Here is a 13,352-nt window from a genome sequence, read left to right as displayed (position 1 = left end):
TCACTTCCTGATTTTCCCTGGAATTGACAAAGAAAGAGAGAGGGTAGAAGGACAAGGCAGTGACGAGGCAGGGTGGGGGGTGGCTCTTCCGCTAGACATTAGATGACAAGAGATGCTGTCACCTGGCAGAATGTGCCCAGAATAGTCTACGCCCCCACAGAGCCACTATCCAGCACTTTGAGGCTTGCATCAGTGGCTGGGCTGAGGGCAGCGGGTGTGGGCTGAGGGCAGCGGGTGTGGGCTGAGGGCAGTGGGTGGCTGGGCTGAGGGCAGTGGGTCTAGGCTGAGGGCAGCGGGTCTGCTCCGAGGGCAGCGGGTGTGGGCTGAGGGCAGCAGGAGTGGGCTGAGGGCAGTGGGTGTGGGCTGAGGGAAGCAGTATGGGCTGAGGGCAGCAGGTGTGGGCTGAGGGCAGTGGGTGTGGGCTGAGGGCAGTGGGTGTGGGCTGAGGGCAGTGGGTGTGGGCTGAGGGCAGTGGGTGTGGGCTGAGGGCAGGACTGGACCCCCAGATCCGAGGGCATGAACACAATCGGGGTCTCCTGAAACCCTGCGATTTGTATCGTGTCCAGCCCTGCTGGGTTTTTACAGTTTGGGCAGTATGGCTAGAGATTTTATGTCAGTGGAGGAAGGGACTTTCCAGGTGTTTCTCTGACTTGCTGGCAGTGGGACCCAAGGTGGGTCAGATCACGCAGGCAGAATCAAAGTTAGGCCTGCTGATGGATGGGGGGTCCCAAGGCCTGGAGACCCTGTGCTGAACCTCATCAAGGCTTCGCTCAGGTTGTGGGTCCTCGGAAGCATGAAGGTGTAGAGGCCTGTCTCCCTGAAGGGTTAAGCTGCTTGCTAGGCTGGGTGAGCTGGACCAGCTCTTGGGTTGGTGAAGAACATTCCAATCCTTATTCCTTCTTTTACTGGCTCTTGGCTTTGGATTGGCTGAGCTCTGGCTGCTGTGACCATGTGGGGAGTGACCCAGTGGCTGGAAGATGTCTTTCTCTCTCTTTGTTTCTCCTTCTCTCTATATCTGCCTTTCAAAGGAAAATAAAATAGATATTTTTTTAAAAAACAGAGTACAGGCAAGAAAACATACCCATAACTTACTTAGGCTTCTGCCCTGAATGTATGGATCATGAATCTAAAAGGCGTATTTCGGGCTTGGTGTAGTGACATGGTGGGTAAAGCCACAGCCCACAATGCTGGCATTCCCAGTGGGTGCTCGTTCGAGTCCCAGCTGCTCCATTTCCAATCCAGCTCCTTGCTAAGGCCTGGGAAAGTTACAGAAGAAAGCCAAGGAGCTGAGTCCTTGTACCCATGTGGGGGACCTGGAAGGAGCTCCTTCCTGGTTTTGGCACAACCATTTGGGGGATTAAAGAGCTTTTTCTCTCTTTATCTCTCCTTTTCTTATTGTAATTCTTTCATATAAATAAATACTTTTTAAAATAAGTAAACGAGTAAATATGCTTTGCCTAGTTTGCTAATTTGGATCACTAAGGGTCTAGTGCTTCTTTGATGTAGTAGACAGCTGGCATTATGGTACCCAGTAAGACCCTGGCTTCCCCAGGACTCTGCCCCTGCCCCCAGGACCCTGACACCCTCAGGACCCTAATGCCCCCAGGAGCCTGATGCTGCCAAGACCCTGATCCCCCAAGAGCCTGATGCCCCCAGGACCCTGACACCCTAGGATCCTGACACCCCCAGGACCCTAATGCCCCCAGGACCCTGACACCTTCAGGACCCTAATGCCCCCAGGAGCCTGATGCTGCCAAGACCCTGATACCCCCAGGACCCTGAGGCTCCCAGGACTCTGACAACCCCCCAGGACCCTAATGCCCCCAGGAGCCTATGCTGCCAAGACCCTGACACCCCCAGGACCCTGACACCCCCAGGACCCTGATATCCCCAGGACCCTGATCCCCCAGGATCCTGACCCCTTAGGACCCTGACTCCCTAAGACCCTGATGCCTGCATGACCTTGATCCCTCCAGGACCCTGACAACCTCAGTACCCCCCAGTTCCCTCATGTCAGCTGTATGCATCCTGACTCTACAGGCCCAAGACTTGGGCAGGCCACGGAGCAACAGGGAAGCTTTTTATGCCTGTAATGGGTGGCCAAGTTGCCTCCCAACTCTGAACTTTGTGACCTGCAGTCTGGCTTTGGGAGCAAAGGGAGAGGCTGACAGAGTCTAAAGAGGACTACCCCAGGGAGTCAGCAGTCTGATGTGCTTCATGGAGAGCCGAGTTCAGTGCTATGTGTTTCTGTGTGTGTTGGTTAGAGTAGTGCTGAATGGCTCCAGCATTCCTGAGGGCAGCCGAGTCCTGCTTATCCAGCTGGCTGGGAAAGAAACAGATGGTGCTAGTCCCAGGCAGTGAGACGCTCCTGGCTTCTGATTCTGGAGGCTGGCAAGCCCAGGAGCTTGGTGCCAACGCCCAGTGAGGTGGCAGCGGTGGTGCCTCACGTGGTGCAACATCAGCTCAGGTCTCTCCTGGGGCCACACCCTCATGACCTTATGTAATCCCAAAGATTACCCAAAGACTGTACCTCCAAATTGCTCACATGAATTGGGAGGTTAAGTTTCCAAAGCATGGAATCTGGGACAGACGGATGGACGGACGGACGGACACACACACACACACACACACACACACACACACACACACACACACACGGTGTTCCCTGTTTTGGTGTGGAGAGGTGTTTCCATGATGCTTTCTCCCTAGCTGCTCATTGTAGTTGGATACAGTGTGAAAACGGAGGCTGTTGCTGGTGGCCCCCTTTCAACATCCACTTTGCACCTGTAGCCTTGTGTGTGGGGAACATGTATGAGGCTCAGAGTGAGAATCCTGCCTCAGACCCCCTGCACAATGGATATGAAATTACGTGACTATAACGCGGAGAGGCTAACAGAGGCTAGCAGAGGAGGTGGTTTCCAGTGAGGGCGTGAAGGGAGAATTCCATGGAGCTCCCAGTGAGATGGCTGTAGGAGTGTCCAGCACCTCATTTGCTTGGGCGTCTCAGTGCCCCTTGTGCCCAGCCAGGACTCTGTGTGTGGTTCAGCTGCATGAACACTGCCTCCTGACTTCTGGTAGTTTGTGTCGCCCGTGTTGTCTAGGTCATCCTTGTTACAAGTTCATTTCCAAGCTGCTTTTCCTCTGAATGAATTAGCTTTGAGGAGTAGGACATGGATCCTCAAGCTCAAAGGGACCGCATATTCTGGGTGGTGGATGGGACAGCCTCCTTGTAAACCATGTATGAAAGATTTAATTTCTCTGATGTACTTGAACTCATGTGTTATGAGGACAGAGTTGATGATTTTATATATCCTGCTTAGAGCAGGATAAAGCCAGGATTTTGTAGTTTGGTCCCTATTGCAGTTGTTGGCACAGCACCAACAGCCACAGGTGGTAACACTTGTATGTCATATACTGCATATGAAGCTTGGGCTTGGACGTGGAGAGAAAGTGGTGGGGAAAAATATATAATCCTTGTCTTTGAGGAACCATCAAAAAAGCCAATCACACTTTGTAAGACAAGACCCCACGGTGGCACAGCTTTGGAACTGACACACAGGAGGGCATTGTAGCCCTGTGCCAGGACCAGGCAAGGCTTCACTTGGATAATGGGCCAAACTGGACAGGGAGGCCTGAACAGGTGAAAAATCCTCCAGTGGCAGGTGCAACCCTGAAGGAAAATGCTCAGAAAAGTAGGGGAGCATTGTGTTTGCAAAGTAACGTACAATGCGCATGCCACCCAGTCTTACTGGGACAGCGCCTTGCTGTTGGTCAAAACACACTTCATCTTTGTAGGCATGAGCACAAACCATCTCTCTGGCTTGTTCCAACAGAGGAATGTCTGTTAGAGAGGACATGGGAAGCGTGCTCACCTCTTGTGGATTCTTCTCAGCGTGGGTTAGTATTCGTTCATTCACAAATGCCAGGAAGCCAAGCCCAAACTTACTTCTGAAAAGAGAAGGGCGATGTTTTGGCTCAGGTGACTGGCAAGGGCAGGCATGGAGCTGGCTTCCTGCCCATGGCGTTGGTGTCTACATGATGCATTGGCACATGCATCCAGGGATTTCCGTCCCTGGTTTAGCTCTGCCCACTGCCCCCCTCTTTCCCCGAAATTACGAGATGGTGCCAGCAGTCCTGATGGCTGTGCCTCTGCCAGGTGACAACTGTGTAAGAGCTAGAACCTTCCATCTGTGTTCCCAGCCACATTCTGCTGCTTTGCATGGCCTTGACTGAGGTCCTGTCTCTGACCCAGTCGTTGTGGTGACCAGGGTTAGAATCGAGTCTCTTGGAAACCGCTGAGCTGAGAGGTGCTAGGTTCCCAGAGACGAGTGCATGGTGGGAACACAGCAGATGTCCTCTAATTCCTTTGGTCATGACTGCTAGCCAAGGTGCTTCAGAGACTGGAACATGTGAGTGAGTGAGAGAGAGAACAAGAGCAAGAGAGAGACAAAGAGATCTAAGGAACTGGCTTACTCAACTGTGGAAGATTCATGGCCAGAACCCACAGGGTAGGCCCACAGCCTGGAGATCCGGCGGATGGGGGACCCAGTGTGATTGTGTGTGATCTCAGCCAAGCTCTGTGCCTGCTCATGCCCCAGTCTTAGTCTTCTTATCTGGAAAGGGGGTGTACTTGCCAGTGCCTTACTGGCCACACAAAATGATGCTGATTAGCAAGCTCCGAGCCCAGGCATGTGCATGAGAACACTGTCAGCTCTGAAGTCATTCTGCAAGGTAATTATGATTTCAAACTGCTCTGTAATAACTTCTCTCTGCCACTCAGTAACCTGAGAGGATGGTGCAATTTCAGGAAAATTAGTTTGAGCTCTTCAAAACTTGCCACATAAAACAAAGCCAACCCCAATTTCTTTAATCAGAACGATGATCAGTTTCTAGAAATGAATCCCAGCTCTCCTGAGGCCTCTCAGGAGGATGGCAGCACCGCTAGCTTTGATTCAGGCTCTTGTGTGTCCTTGTCTTTTCCCACCCTGCCTGGTTCAGGCCTGTGTTTGGGAAACCTTGGGTGTGAATCAGTCCTGCTATTTGTCACAGGATGATTGGGTGCTTGCTGCCTCTTGCCTGATTTGAAAGCCAGTTCAATGATAATTAGAGTAGAGCGTTGCTAACATCTGAAATTGGGGTTGGGACTTGCTAGTGGGGCTAGGATTTAAGAAGGTTTGATGGCCTGGATAGGAAACACAGCTGAAAGCTTGGAACTGTCTCAGGCAGCCCTTGTGGCAGCCAGCAACTTGTGGTTGAACTTCCCAGGAGGCGGAGCTCTGGAGCTGTGGTGTCAGAGCTTCCTAGGTGTCAGTCCTGTGGTGTGCCCAGGGGTCACTGGTGATGCCGAGGGGTCACTGATGATGCCCAGGGGTCACTGATGATGCTTGGGGTCATTGGTGATCTCAGGGGTCACTGCTGATGCCCAGGGGTCACTGGTGATGCTCGGGGTCACTGGTGATGCCCAGGGGTCACTGATGATGCTTGGAGTCACTGGTGATGCCCAGGGGTCACTGATGATGCTTGGGGTCATTGGTGATCTCAGGGGTCACTGGTGATGCTTGGGGGTCTCCGGTGATCTACAGGCTTGCTCGCCTCGCTGCACACAGACTATGGCCGGACATCTGTGAGCATACTCAGTGAGGCGGGCTGTGTGGCAGGCATGCTTTCCCCAGTACGTGGCACCTGCGGGTACAGACTGCTCACAAGTTCCCTCCAGAAGGGCTGTGGCTGGGCCCCAGCTTGCACCTGCCTGTCTGGAATGAGGATTATCAGCAGCCTGGCTGACACTGTCCCGAGGCTGTGTTAGCCAGCAGAGCGGATGTGCCAGAGAGCATCTCTACAGAGATAAGCCAGGCGGCAGCTGCTGGAGCAGGTTCTGATGTGAGCAGCTAGGCCATGGCTGTGCACAGAGCACTGGACCGGGAGTCAGGCCTGGACATCCTCTGTTCACCACGTGGGTTTCTGCTTCCTTTGCAGGTATCAGGAACCTTCTTTTAGATCAGAACCTTCTAGAGTCTCCTCTGACTCTTGGGTTTGCAAGATCAGTACAAGATGAGCCATCTTCACACTCTGGGTGAGAGGGGCCACCAGGTCCTTTCTCATCGCCATAACCCAACCCTCCCAGTTCCCACTTCCTGTTTTGCAACGGCAACCAAGCCGTGTTGGTCTGTAAGCACATAGCTTGTGCCAGGCAGAACCCTGAGCCGGGGGCACAGAGCCCATGCCAGTTGTGCGTGGCTCTCGCTGAACTCACAGAGCCCCCACAGACAGTGCTGCCTGGCTCTCGCCGAACTCATACCCTCAGCTCCATGTTGTCCTCTGGCCAAGACGGGAACCTGGCAGCTCTCTGCTGTGGCTCTGTTCCCTTCTTCCCTCCATACTAAGCATTTTGGTCTCAAGCTCCGGACAATGCTGTCCCTTGTCAGCGTGCCTCCGGGTTCACAGCGTGGCTCAATGCTGTTCCCTCCCCAAGGCCTCCTATAGCTGTGGGCTGTTCTGGAACACGCTATTGCTTGCCTCATGGCTTCTCTTGTGTAACTTATTGAGACCTCATTTTTGGTTCCCACATGTCTCATACATGTTGTGTGTGTTAGGAGCGAACGTTGGCCTGCTAGGTGAGTGAGTGAAGGTCCATCGCTTGCAGCACTGCTATAGGTTGGGTGCTGCTCCTGCTAGAACCTTCCTCCTCTCATGCTTGCTTGAAAAGACCTGCGTTTTTGGAAAGTCTTTGTTCTGTTTCTTTTCTTCCTCCGAAGCCGTCCTGGGCATACACGCAGGAAGGCACAGGGAGCCGCGTTGGGTATGCACGCAGGAAGGTGCAGGGAGCAGTGTGCTGGGCACGCACGCAGGAAGGTGTAGGGAGCCGTGCTGGGTATGCACGCAGGAAGGCGTAGGGAGGCATGCTGGGTACGCATGCAGGAGGCATGCTGGGTAAAAGTGAACTGTCAGGATGGAAAATGATTTGGCTCCTTAGGGAGTTAGTTATTTACTTGACTGGTTTTTTCCCCCTCCTTCTTTAATGAAAATCTCTCAGAGGAGGCCTTGCTATATGGAAAGCAGCCAAGATCAGCCTCATTAAAATGACCTTGGGACTCTGGCTGGACAGTTGTAGCCAGAGGGCTTGATGGCTGTGGCAGTGAGAGGGTAGGTTGAACAGGTAGAGGGTCAGAGGCCAGCACCGTGGTGAACAGCTCGCAAGACGGGTTGTTGCTGGCAATGGGGGCCAGTTGTACAGCCTGTGGGAGACTACAGTAAGCTGAGATGTTTGGTGGCTAAAGAGAGCCAGCTATATGGGCTGACCTGTTTTTGAATCTGTGGCTGCCTCATGTAGCTGTGTGAGCCCTCCACTCCCTTCCCTGGGTTGCAGAATGGGGCAACATAGTATCCACTTGCTGTGTGAGTCAGGATCCCAGCAACTTCAGTTACTGGCACGGAGCTTTAATCATTAAAGCATGGCTTCTGTTTGGGGAGAGCCCCTGTGGCTGCTCCAGGGCAGTTTCTAGTGGGGGATGGCTCAGGGAACCTGGGGGAGGTGGAATGGAGATGCCGCATTTGCCCTCTTTCTTCCCTTGCCCTGCCTCTCCTCCGGCCTCCAGGCTTCTGCAGCTGCACCTGTCCAGTACAAGGATGGGTGACCTGCTGGGGCTGGGTGCACACATGTCAGCCCCCTTCCCAAATCCTTGTCCAGGGCACAGCGAACGGAGACTGTGGGTCAGGAGGGCACACGGAAGGCACTTGACATGGAAAGGTTTGCAAAGGGGATGTGAGGTGTCTGCGAGGTGAGGGAAGGGGGCTGACACACAGGCAGTGTCTTGGTAGGCAGTGGCCAGCAGTTAAGACCATCCTCAATGCTGCCTCACCTCTGTTACCTCTGAGCTGTCCCCTGGGCTGTGGCCCTGGGACCCACGCCCGCCCGTGTTCCTGGGGCACTGTGTAGGGTGTCTGTTGGTGTTGAGGTGGGTCCGGGGAGGCAGGCGGGCTGGGGTGGGTGGTGCTCTGCCCCTGCTCTCTGACCTCACGGCTTCTCCGTCTTCCTCCAGGGGAGGCTGCCCCACTGACTTGTGGCCCCCGCCAAGGACCCGGCTGTGGCTGAGCACTGCTGTGCCAGGCCCCGTTCTGACATGAAAGCCATGCCCTGGAGCTGGACTTGCCTGCTCTCCCACCTCCTGATGGTGGGCATGGGCTCCTGCACACCGCTCTCCCCGCAGCCCGCTGCGCCGGCCCAGAAGCGATCTTTTGCCACTTTCCGAGGGGAGCCCGGCGAGAGCTTCAATCACCTGGTGGTGGATGAGAGGACAGGGCACATTTACCTAGGGGCTGTCAACCGGATCTACAAGCTGTCGGGCAACCTGAAGGTCTTGGTGGCCCACCAGACAGGGCCGGATGAGGACAACCCCAAATGTTACCCGCCCCGCATTGTGCAGACGTGTGCCGAACCCCTGACCACCACTGACAATGTCAACAAGATGCTGCTCATTGACTACAAGGAGAACAGGCTGATCGCGTGCGGGAGCCTCTTCCAGGGCGTGTGCAAGCTGCTGAGGCTGGACGACCTCTTCAAGCTGGCCGAGCCCTTCCACAAGAAGGAGCACTACCTGTCGGGGGCCAACGGCAGCGGCGCCGTCTTTGGCGTGATCGTCTCTTACAGCGATCTGGATGACAAGCTCTTCATCGCCACGGCTGTGGACGGCAAACCCGAGTACTTTCCCACCATCTCCAGCCGCAAGCTGACCAAGAACTCGGAGGCAGACGGCATGTTTGCATATGTCTTCCATGACGAGTTTGTGGCTTCCATGATCAAGATCCCCTCGGACACCTTCACCGTCATCCCCGACTTCGATATCTACTATGTCTATGGTTTCAGCAGTGGCAATTTTGTCTACTTTCTGACCCTTCAGCCCGAGATGGTGTCCCCGCCAGGCTCCACCACCAAGGAGCAGGTGTATACCTCCAAGCTGGTGAGGCTCTGCAAAGAGGACACGGCCTTCAACTCCTACGTGGAGGTGCCCATTGGCTGCGAGCGCAGCGGGGTGGAGTACCGCTTGCTGCAGGCTGCCTACCTCTCCAAAGCTGGGGCTGTGCTTGGCCGCACGCTCGGGGCCCGTCCAGATGATGACCTGCTCTTCACTGTCTTCTCCAAGGGCCAGAAGCGCAAGATGAAGTCCCTGGATGAGTCGGCCCTGTGCATCTTCATCCTGAAGCAGATCAATGACCGCATTAAGGAGCGCCTGCAGTCCTGCTACCGGGGCGAGGGCACGCTGGACCTGGCCTGGCTCAAGGTGAAGGACATCCCTTGCAGCAGTGCGGTGAGTCTGCTGAGGGGCTGTGGGCTTGGGCTGGGGGCCTGAGGGGCTGGATACCCCGACTTGCAGCATGGACGCCACTCTGCTCCAGGGAGATTGCTCCTGGGTCTTCCTGGACCCGGACTGTCGGTAGCTCAGTCTCGAGTGCATTCGTGGACTGAAGCATGGGTTTCCTATTGGGATCTCAGTTCTGATCTGATCCATCCTGACTCCCTGGCTGTGAGTGGCAGTGCTGCGGTGAAGGTGGAGGAGTGCTCCAGTCAAGGCCAGGGCTGTCGGCCTGGCATGTGTGGCATTGGACAGCTGTGTGTGTGTCTGTGGAAGCCCAGCCTGCACAGCACTCTCCTGGCAGTTCAGAAGATAGCCATCGGTGGAGTGGGGAGAAGCTGTTCTGTACCCGGGGTGGTTGTGGGGTTTCAGGGGGCCCCTGCTGGCAGCCTCCTCCTGTGTCATTAGGAGATGGCACAAGGATGGCAGACGGAGGGATGGGTCCAGTGAACACGCAGGGGAAGGCAGAGTGCCTCGGCAAGGAACGGGAGGGAAAGCAGCACTGGTGGGGTGTCTCCTGTGTGTGCAGTGCGGTGGGAGAGGTATGCACCGAGCCAGCAGGCAGCGGCAGGCAGCACGGGGTGGCAGCACTGCTGCGGGCAGCCGGGGGCCCTTGGAGGGCCAAAGTCGGGGTGCAGCGGTGCTGCCTGCAGGCTGCAGGAGGTTGTGGCCTCCTGGCTCTCAGCAGGAAACACACCTGTTTTCTCTGGTCATTTCTGCGGTGTCTGACATGGTGGTTTTTTTTTGGGGGGGGGGGTTTGTTTTTTTTGTAATGATTATTCAAGCGGCTTGAGAGTCATTGCTGTTAGCTCTTCGAATCTTGTCTGCCTGTGTTTCTTCTCTCCCTGCCCTTTGTTTTCATCGTCCATTTAAAACATTATTAACCAAATATGAGAGAAGAAATCTGTGTCATCATCTTAATCTGGGGAGAAGAAAAGGAACAGGAGGGCCTCGTGCTGATGTGGCTCCCGTCTGCTGCTCCAGCCTGGGTGGGATCCATTTGAGGGAAGCTCATTGTCATGAGTTAGAGAAGAGTCAGTTTCCTTTCGCCAAGTGTGACTACCTGCAGATCTCAGGGGCGCTGGCACCCTGATGACCCCAAGCAAACAGGCAGAAAGGACAATAGAGAGACCGGGCAGCAGGGCCATGGGGTGGGGGGGGACGGATGTGGACAACTGAATTCCTGTGTCAACCCAGCAGGGCAGAGGGGACTGCGGCTGAAACAGTGCATCCCTTCTGGAAGGTCCTGAAGCCCCTCATCCCTCTCCCCCCGCTGCTCATGGCACAAGGAGACGGCGTGCTGCCGTGAGCCAAGCAAGGGGGCAGCAGCCAGGGAAGCCAGTGTTATCCCCAGGTGGGGGCGGCGCTGTTGTTGGCCTGTACTCAGCCACGGTCCACAGAGAGGTCAGTGGGAGTGTTGAGGGAACCCCCAATACTGCCACTGCAGCAGGACACCTGAGGCCACGTAGTTCATAATGAAACTCATAGGCAAAACCCACTTCTCATGGTCTAGAAGCTGTGAAGGCTAACATGAGGTGTTTGTATCCAGAGAGAACCTTCCAGCTGTAACAGAGCTTGAGGAAGGCAAATGCACTTTCAGTCACTCGGCACCTGTCTAGCGGCAGAGATGGCGGGAAGGTTGAACACAGGCTTTCATAACGAGGCCCCTCTTCCAGTAATGACACTGACCTGCTCAGAAGAGCGGGGTGCTAAGGCTTAACTGCCTCTCACAGGTTCCACCTATTAATATAGTTACCATGGTGATTACATTTCAGTAAGCGTTTGGGACATACAGTCCAACTGTAACAGCCAGCCAGGTGCAGATGAACCATTGCCTCCAGTTGTATACCTTGCGTGCAGCCGGGTGCAGGTGGATGCACTGCCTCCAGCCGTGTGTCTTGTGTACAGGTGCCCAGCCCTTGAGGAGAGTCTCTTCAGTGCACAGGGCACCTGCACAGACACACGCACACACGTGTGCACACCCCACCACACATGTACTTTCACACATGCAGGAAATGCCACCATGAACGTGCACATGTGTCACCTACTTTGGAAGATGGCAAGTCTGTGCGGTGTTGCTTCTGAGACCAAAGGGGTTCACTTTTCTACAGAACCCTGCCTTTGTGGGAGCCGCATCAGCTGCAGGGATTCATGAGACTGCCCTTAGTTCCTGCACCAAAGGCCAGGTTCATTGTGGAAATCTGCAGAGCTGCAGGCCCTAACACTTAAGATTGCCTTGGAGAGAACAGAGAGAAACTAGCTTAGCAAGCCATTGCCAGGATTTGATTCATGGAGCCAGGTAATAAGCTTTTGAATTTTTCTTTCAGCTTTAATTAGCCTTTTTCAAGTCAGACACACGTTCTGGGCTGACAATGGAGAGAAGACCAGACACTGTACAGAAACAAAAGGCCAAGCCAGCTGCTAGTGCAAAATATCCATTTCTTTTTGTTTGGCCAAGGCTTAGGTCCCTTTGCTGCAGCCTTCTTGAAACGGTGCCTTTGGACTCAGCTCAGGCCACACGTGTTTTGTACACTGTGGGCATCATGGAATAGATGGAGTGAACTCTGGAGTTCTCTCTTGCCTCCCAGCCTGGGATCCCTGGAGGCCAGTGGAGTGGGTGTGGGCTTGTGTCCTGTAGACAGTGGTGCAGGCAGGGTAACACCCACACAGTTTTATGTTTTGTAGTGTGGAAGCCCCTGCAAGTGTTATTGCAGCTACATTTGGTTTTTTAAAAAAGAGATGCCAGGTTGGCTCTGCACCTGGGGGCAGCTTCCACCCTTGCCTTTGAGCCATTTGTTCCCTAGTCCAGATGTTCTTCAGCCTGCTGTCCTTGTCTGGTAGTCTTTGTGCTGGAGCCCCTTGCTTTCCTGTGAACTCATTAGACACTGGCAATGTTCTCACTTGCAGAGGATGCAGAAGCCACTGGAGGTCCTCTCTGGGGGCCAAGGAGTGGAGGGGAGAGGTCTTTAGGGCCTCAGGAGGAGGGGCCAGCACGACCATCAAACTGTCACTCACTCACTTGAATTTTCTCTGAACGTGGGCCCTGTTGAGGAGCGTTAGGTGAGGAGGTAGGAGGCAGCCTCTTCACCTTCTTTTAACCTTGACCTTGAGTGACCTTCTCTTAGAAAATTTGGGTCCTTAAGATAGAAACTTGGCCTGGAATCAAGGCCCAGGGTGGGAGTAGGCAGCACTGGCCTCCAGTGGGAGATGGCTGTGGGCACTCTGCAGGGTGTTAGATGATGGAGGGGACAAGCACGTCAGTCGGGGCGCGGGGTCACAGAGGCACAGAGAAGCCTCCTGCGTCATTCTAGGGCACATCATGAATGGACCAGACCCTGCTGCTGTCCTTATTCTCAGGCTCCTCCAATGCCCACCCCTCTGCCCCCTCTCTTGCCATGTCCGGTGCAGCCATTGCCTGAGCTCTGCAGGCTGCTTCCAGCCAGGAGCCAGAGTTCAGTCCCTCTCCCCTCACACACACCTCCAGGAACCCCTGGAGGAGAACCGTGGCAAAGCCAAGCTCCCGCCTGCCCTCGGGGCTCACCTCCAGCCCTGTCCAGTCCCACAGGGACAGAGAGGTGCTGAGGTCTTTGCTGATAGCCTCACCTCCTGGGCCAATGTGTGCACGCATGGAAGTGGAGGAGCCCATTTCTGTTTGTGTCACTCAGTGGTTTCCTGCACACAGTGTCCTGGGGAGGAGACCAGGCCACCCCCTCAAACCCAGGCTGGCCTCACTTCCTAACCCGAACGGTCCCTCAGATGTGACTGGCGCCTCAGATCCTGAAACGCCATGCAAGTGAGCATCCAGAGTGGTCAGGCAGCCGCCAGGGCCCAGGGCAGCTTCTGGCTGTCCGCTGGGGTGTTTGCTTTTCCCCAGCGGCAGGAAGCTTGGCAGTGACTGGATGGAGCTGCATCCTGTTGTTGATGGCTGTGTGCAAAGTTTGCTCTTGTCAGCTTGGCTCCTCTCCTTGCTGGGAAAGCCTCTTCTTCCCAGCTCATGCCTCC

The 13,352-nt window shown here is 54.9% G+C and overlaps 1 protein-coding gene across 4 annotated transcripts in view; it reads left to right on the top strand.

Annotated features, from left to right (window-relative positions):
- Nucleotides 1-8,032: 8,032 nt before the first annotated feature.
- Nucleotides 8,033-13,352, top strand: part of PLXNA4 (plexin A4) — a 287,259-nt gene continuing 281,939 nt past the window's right edge. For 3 of the 4 annotated variants that reach the window (XM_040987485.1, XM_040987484.1, XM_040987486.1), the window contains exon 1: nucleotides 8,121-9,305. In XM_040987485.1, coding sequence (XP_040843419.1) covers nucleotides 8,121-9,305 — 1,185 coding nt within the window. Of the gene's footprint in view, nucleotides 9,306-13,352 lie in introns of all 4 variants that reach the window. The other variant, XM_040987483.1, reaches the window with a different exon arrangement.

Source organism: Ochotona curzoniae, unplaced genomic scaffold, assembly GCF_017591425.1.
Source record: "Ochotona curzoniae isolate NIBS_2020 unplaced genomic scaffold, NIBS_Ocur_1.0 contig_4692, whole genome shotgun sequence".
Lineage (NCBI taxonomy): Eukaryota > Metazoa > Chordata > Mammalia > Lagomorpha > Ochotonidae > Ochotona > Ochotona curzoniae.
Note: the sequence above shows the minus strand (reverse complement) of the source record. Positions and strands in the feature narration are given on the sequence as shown.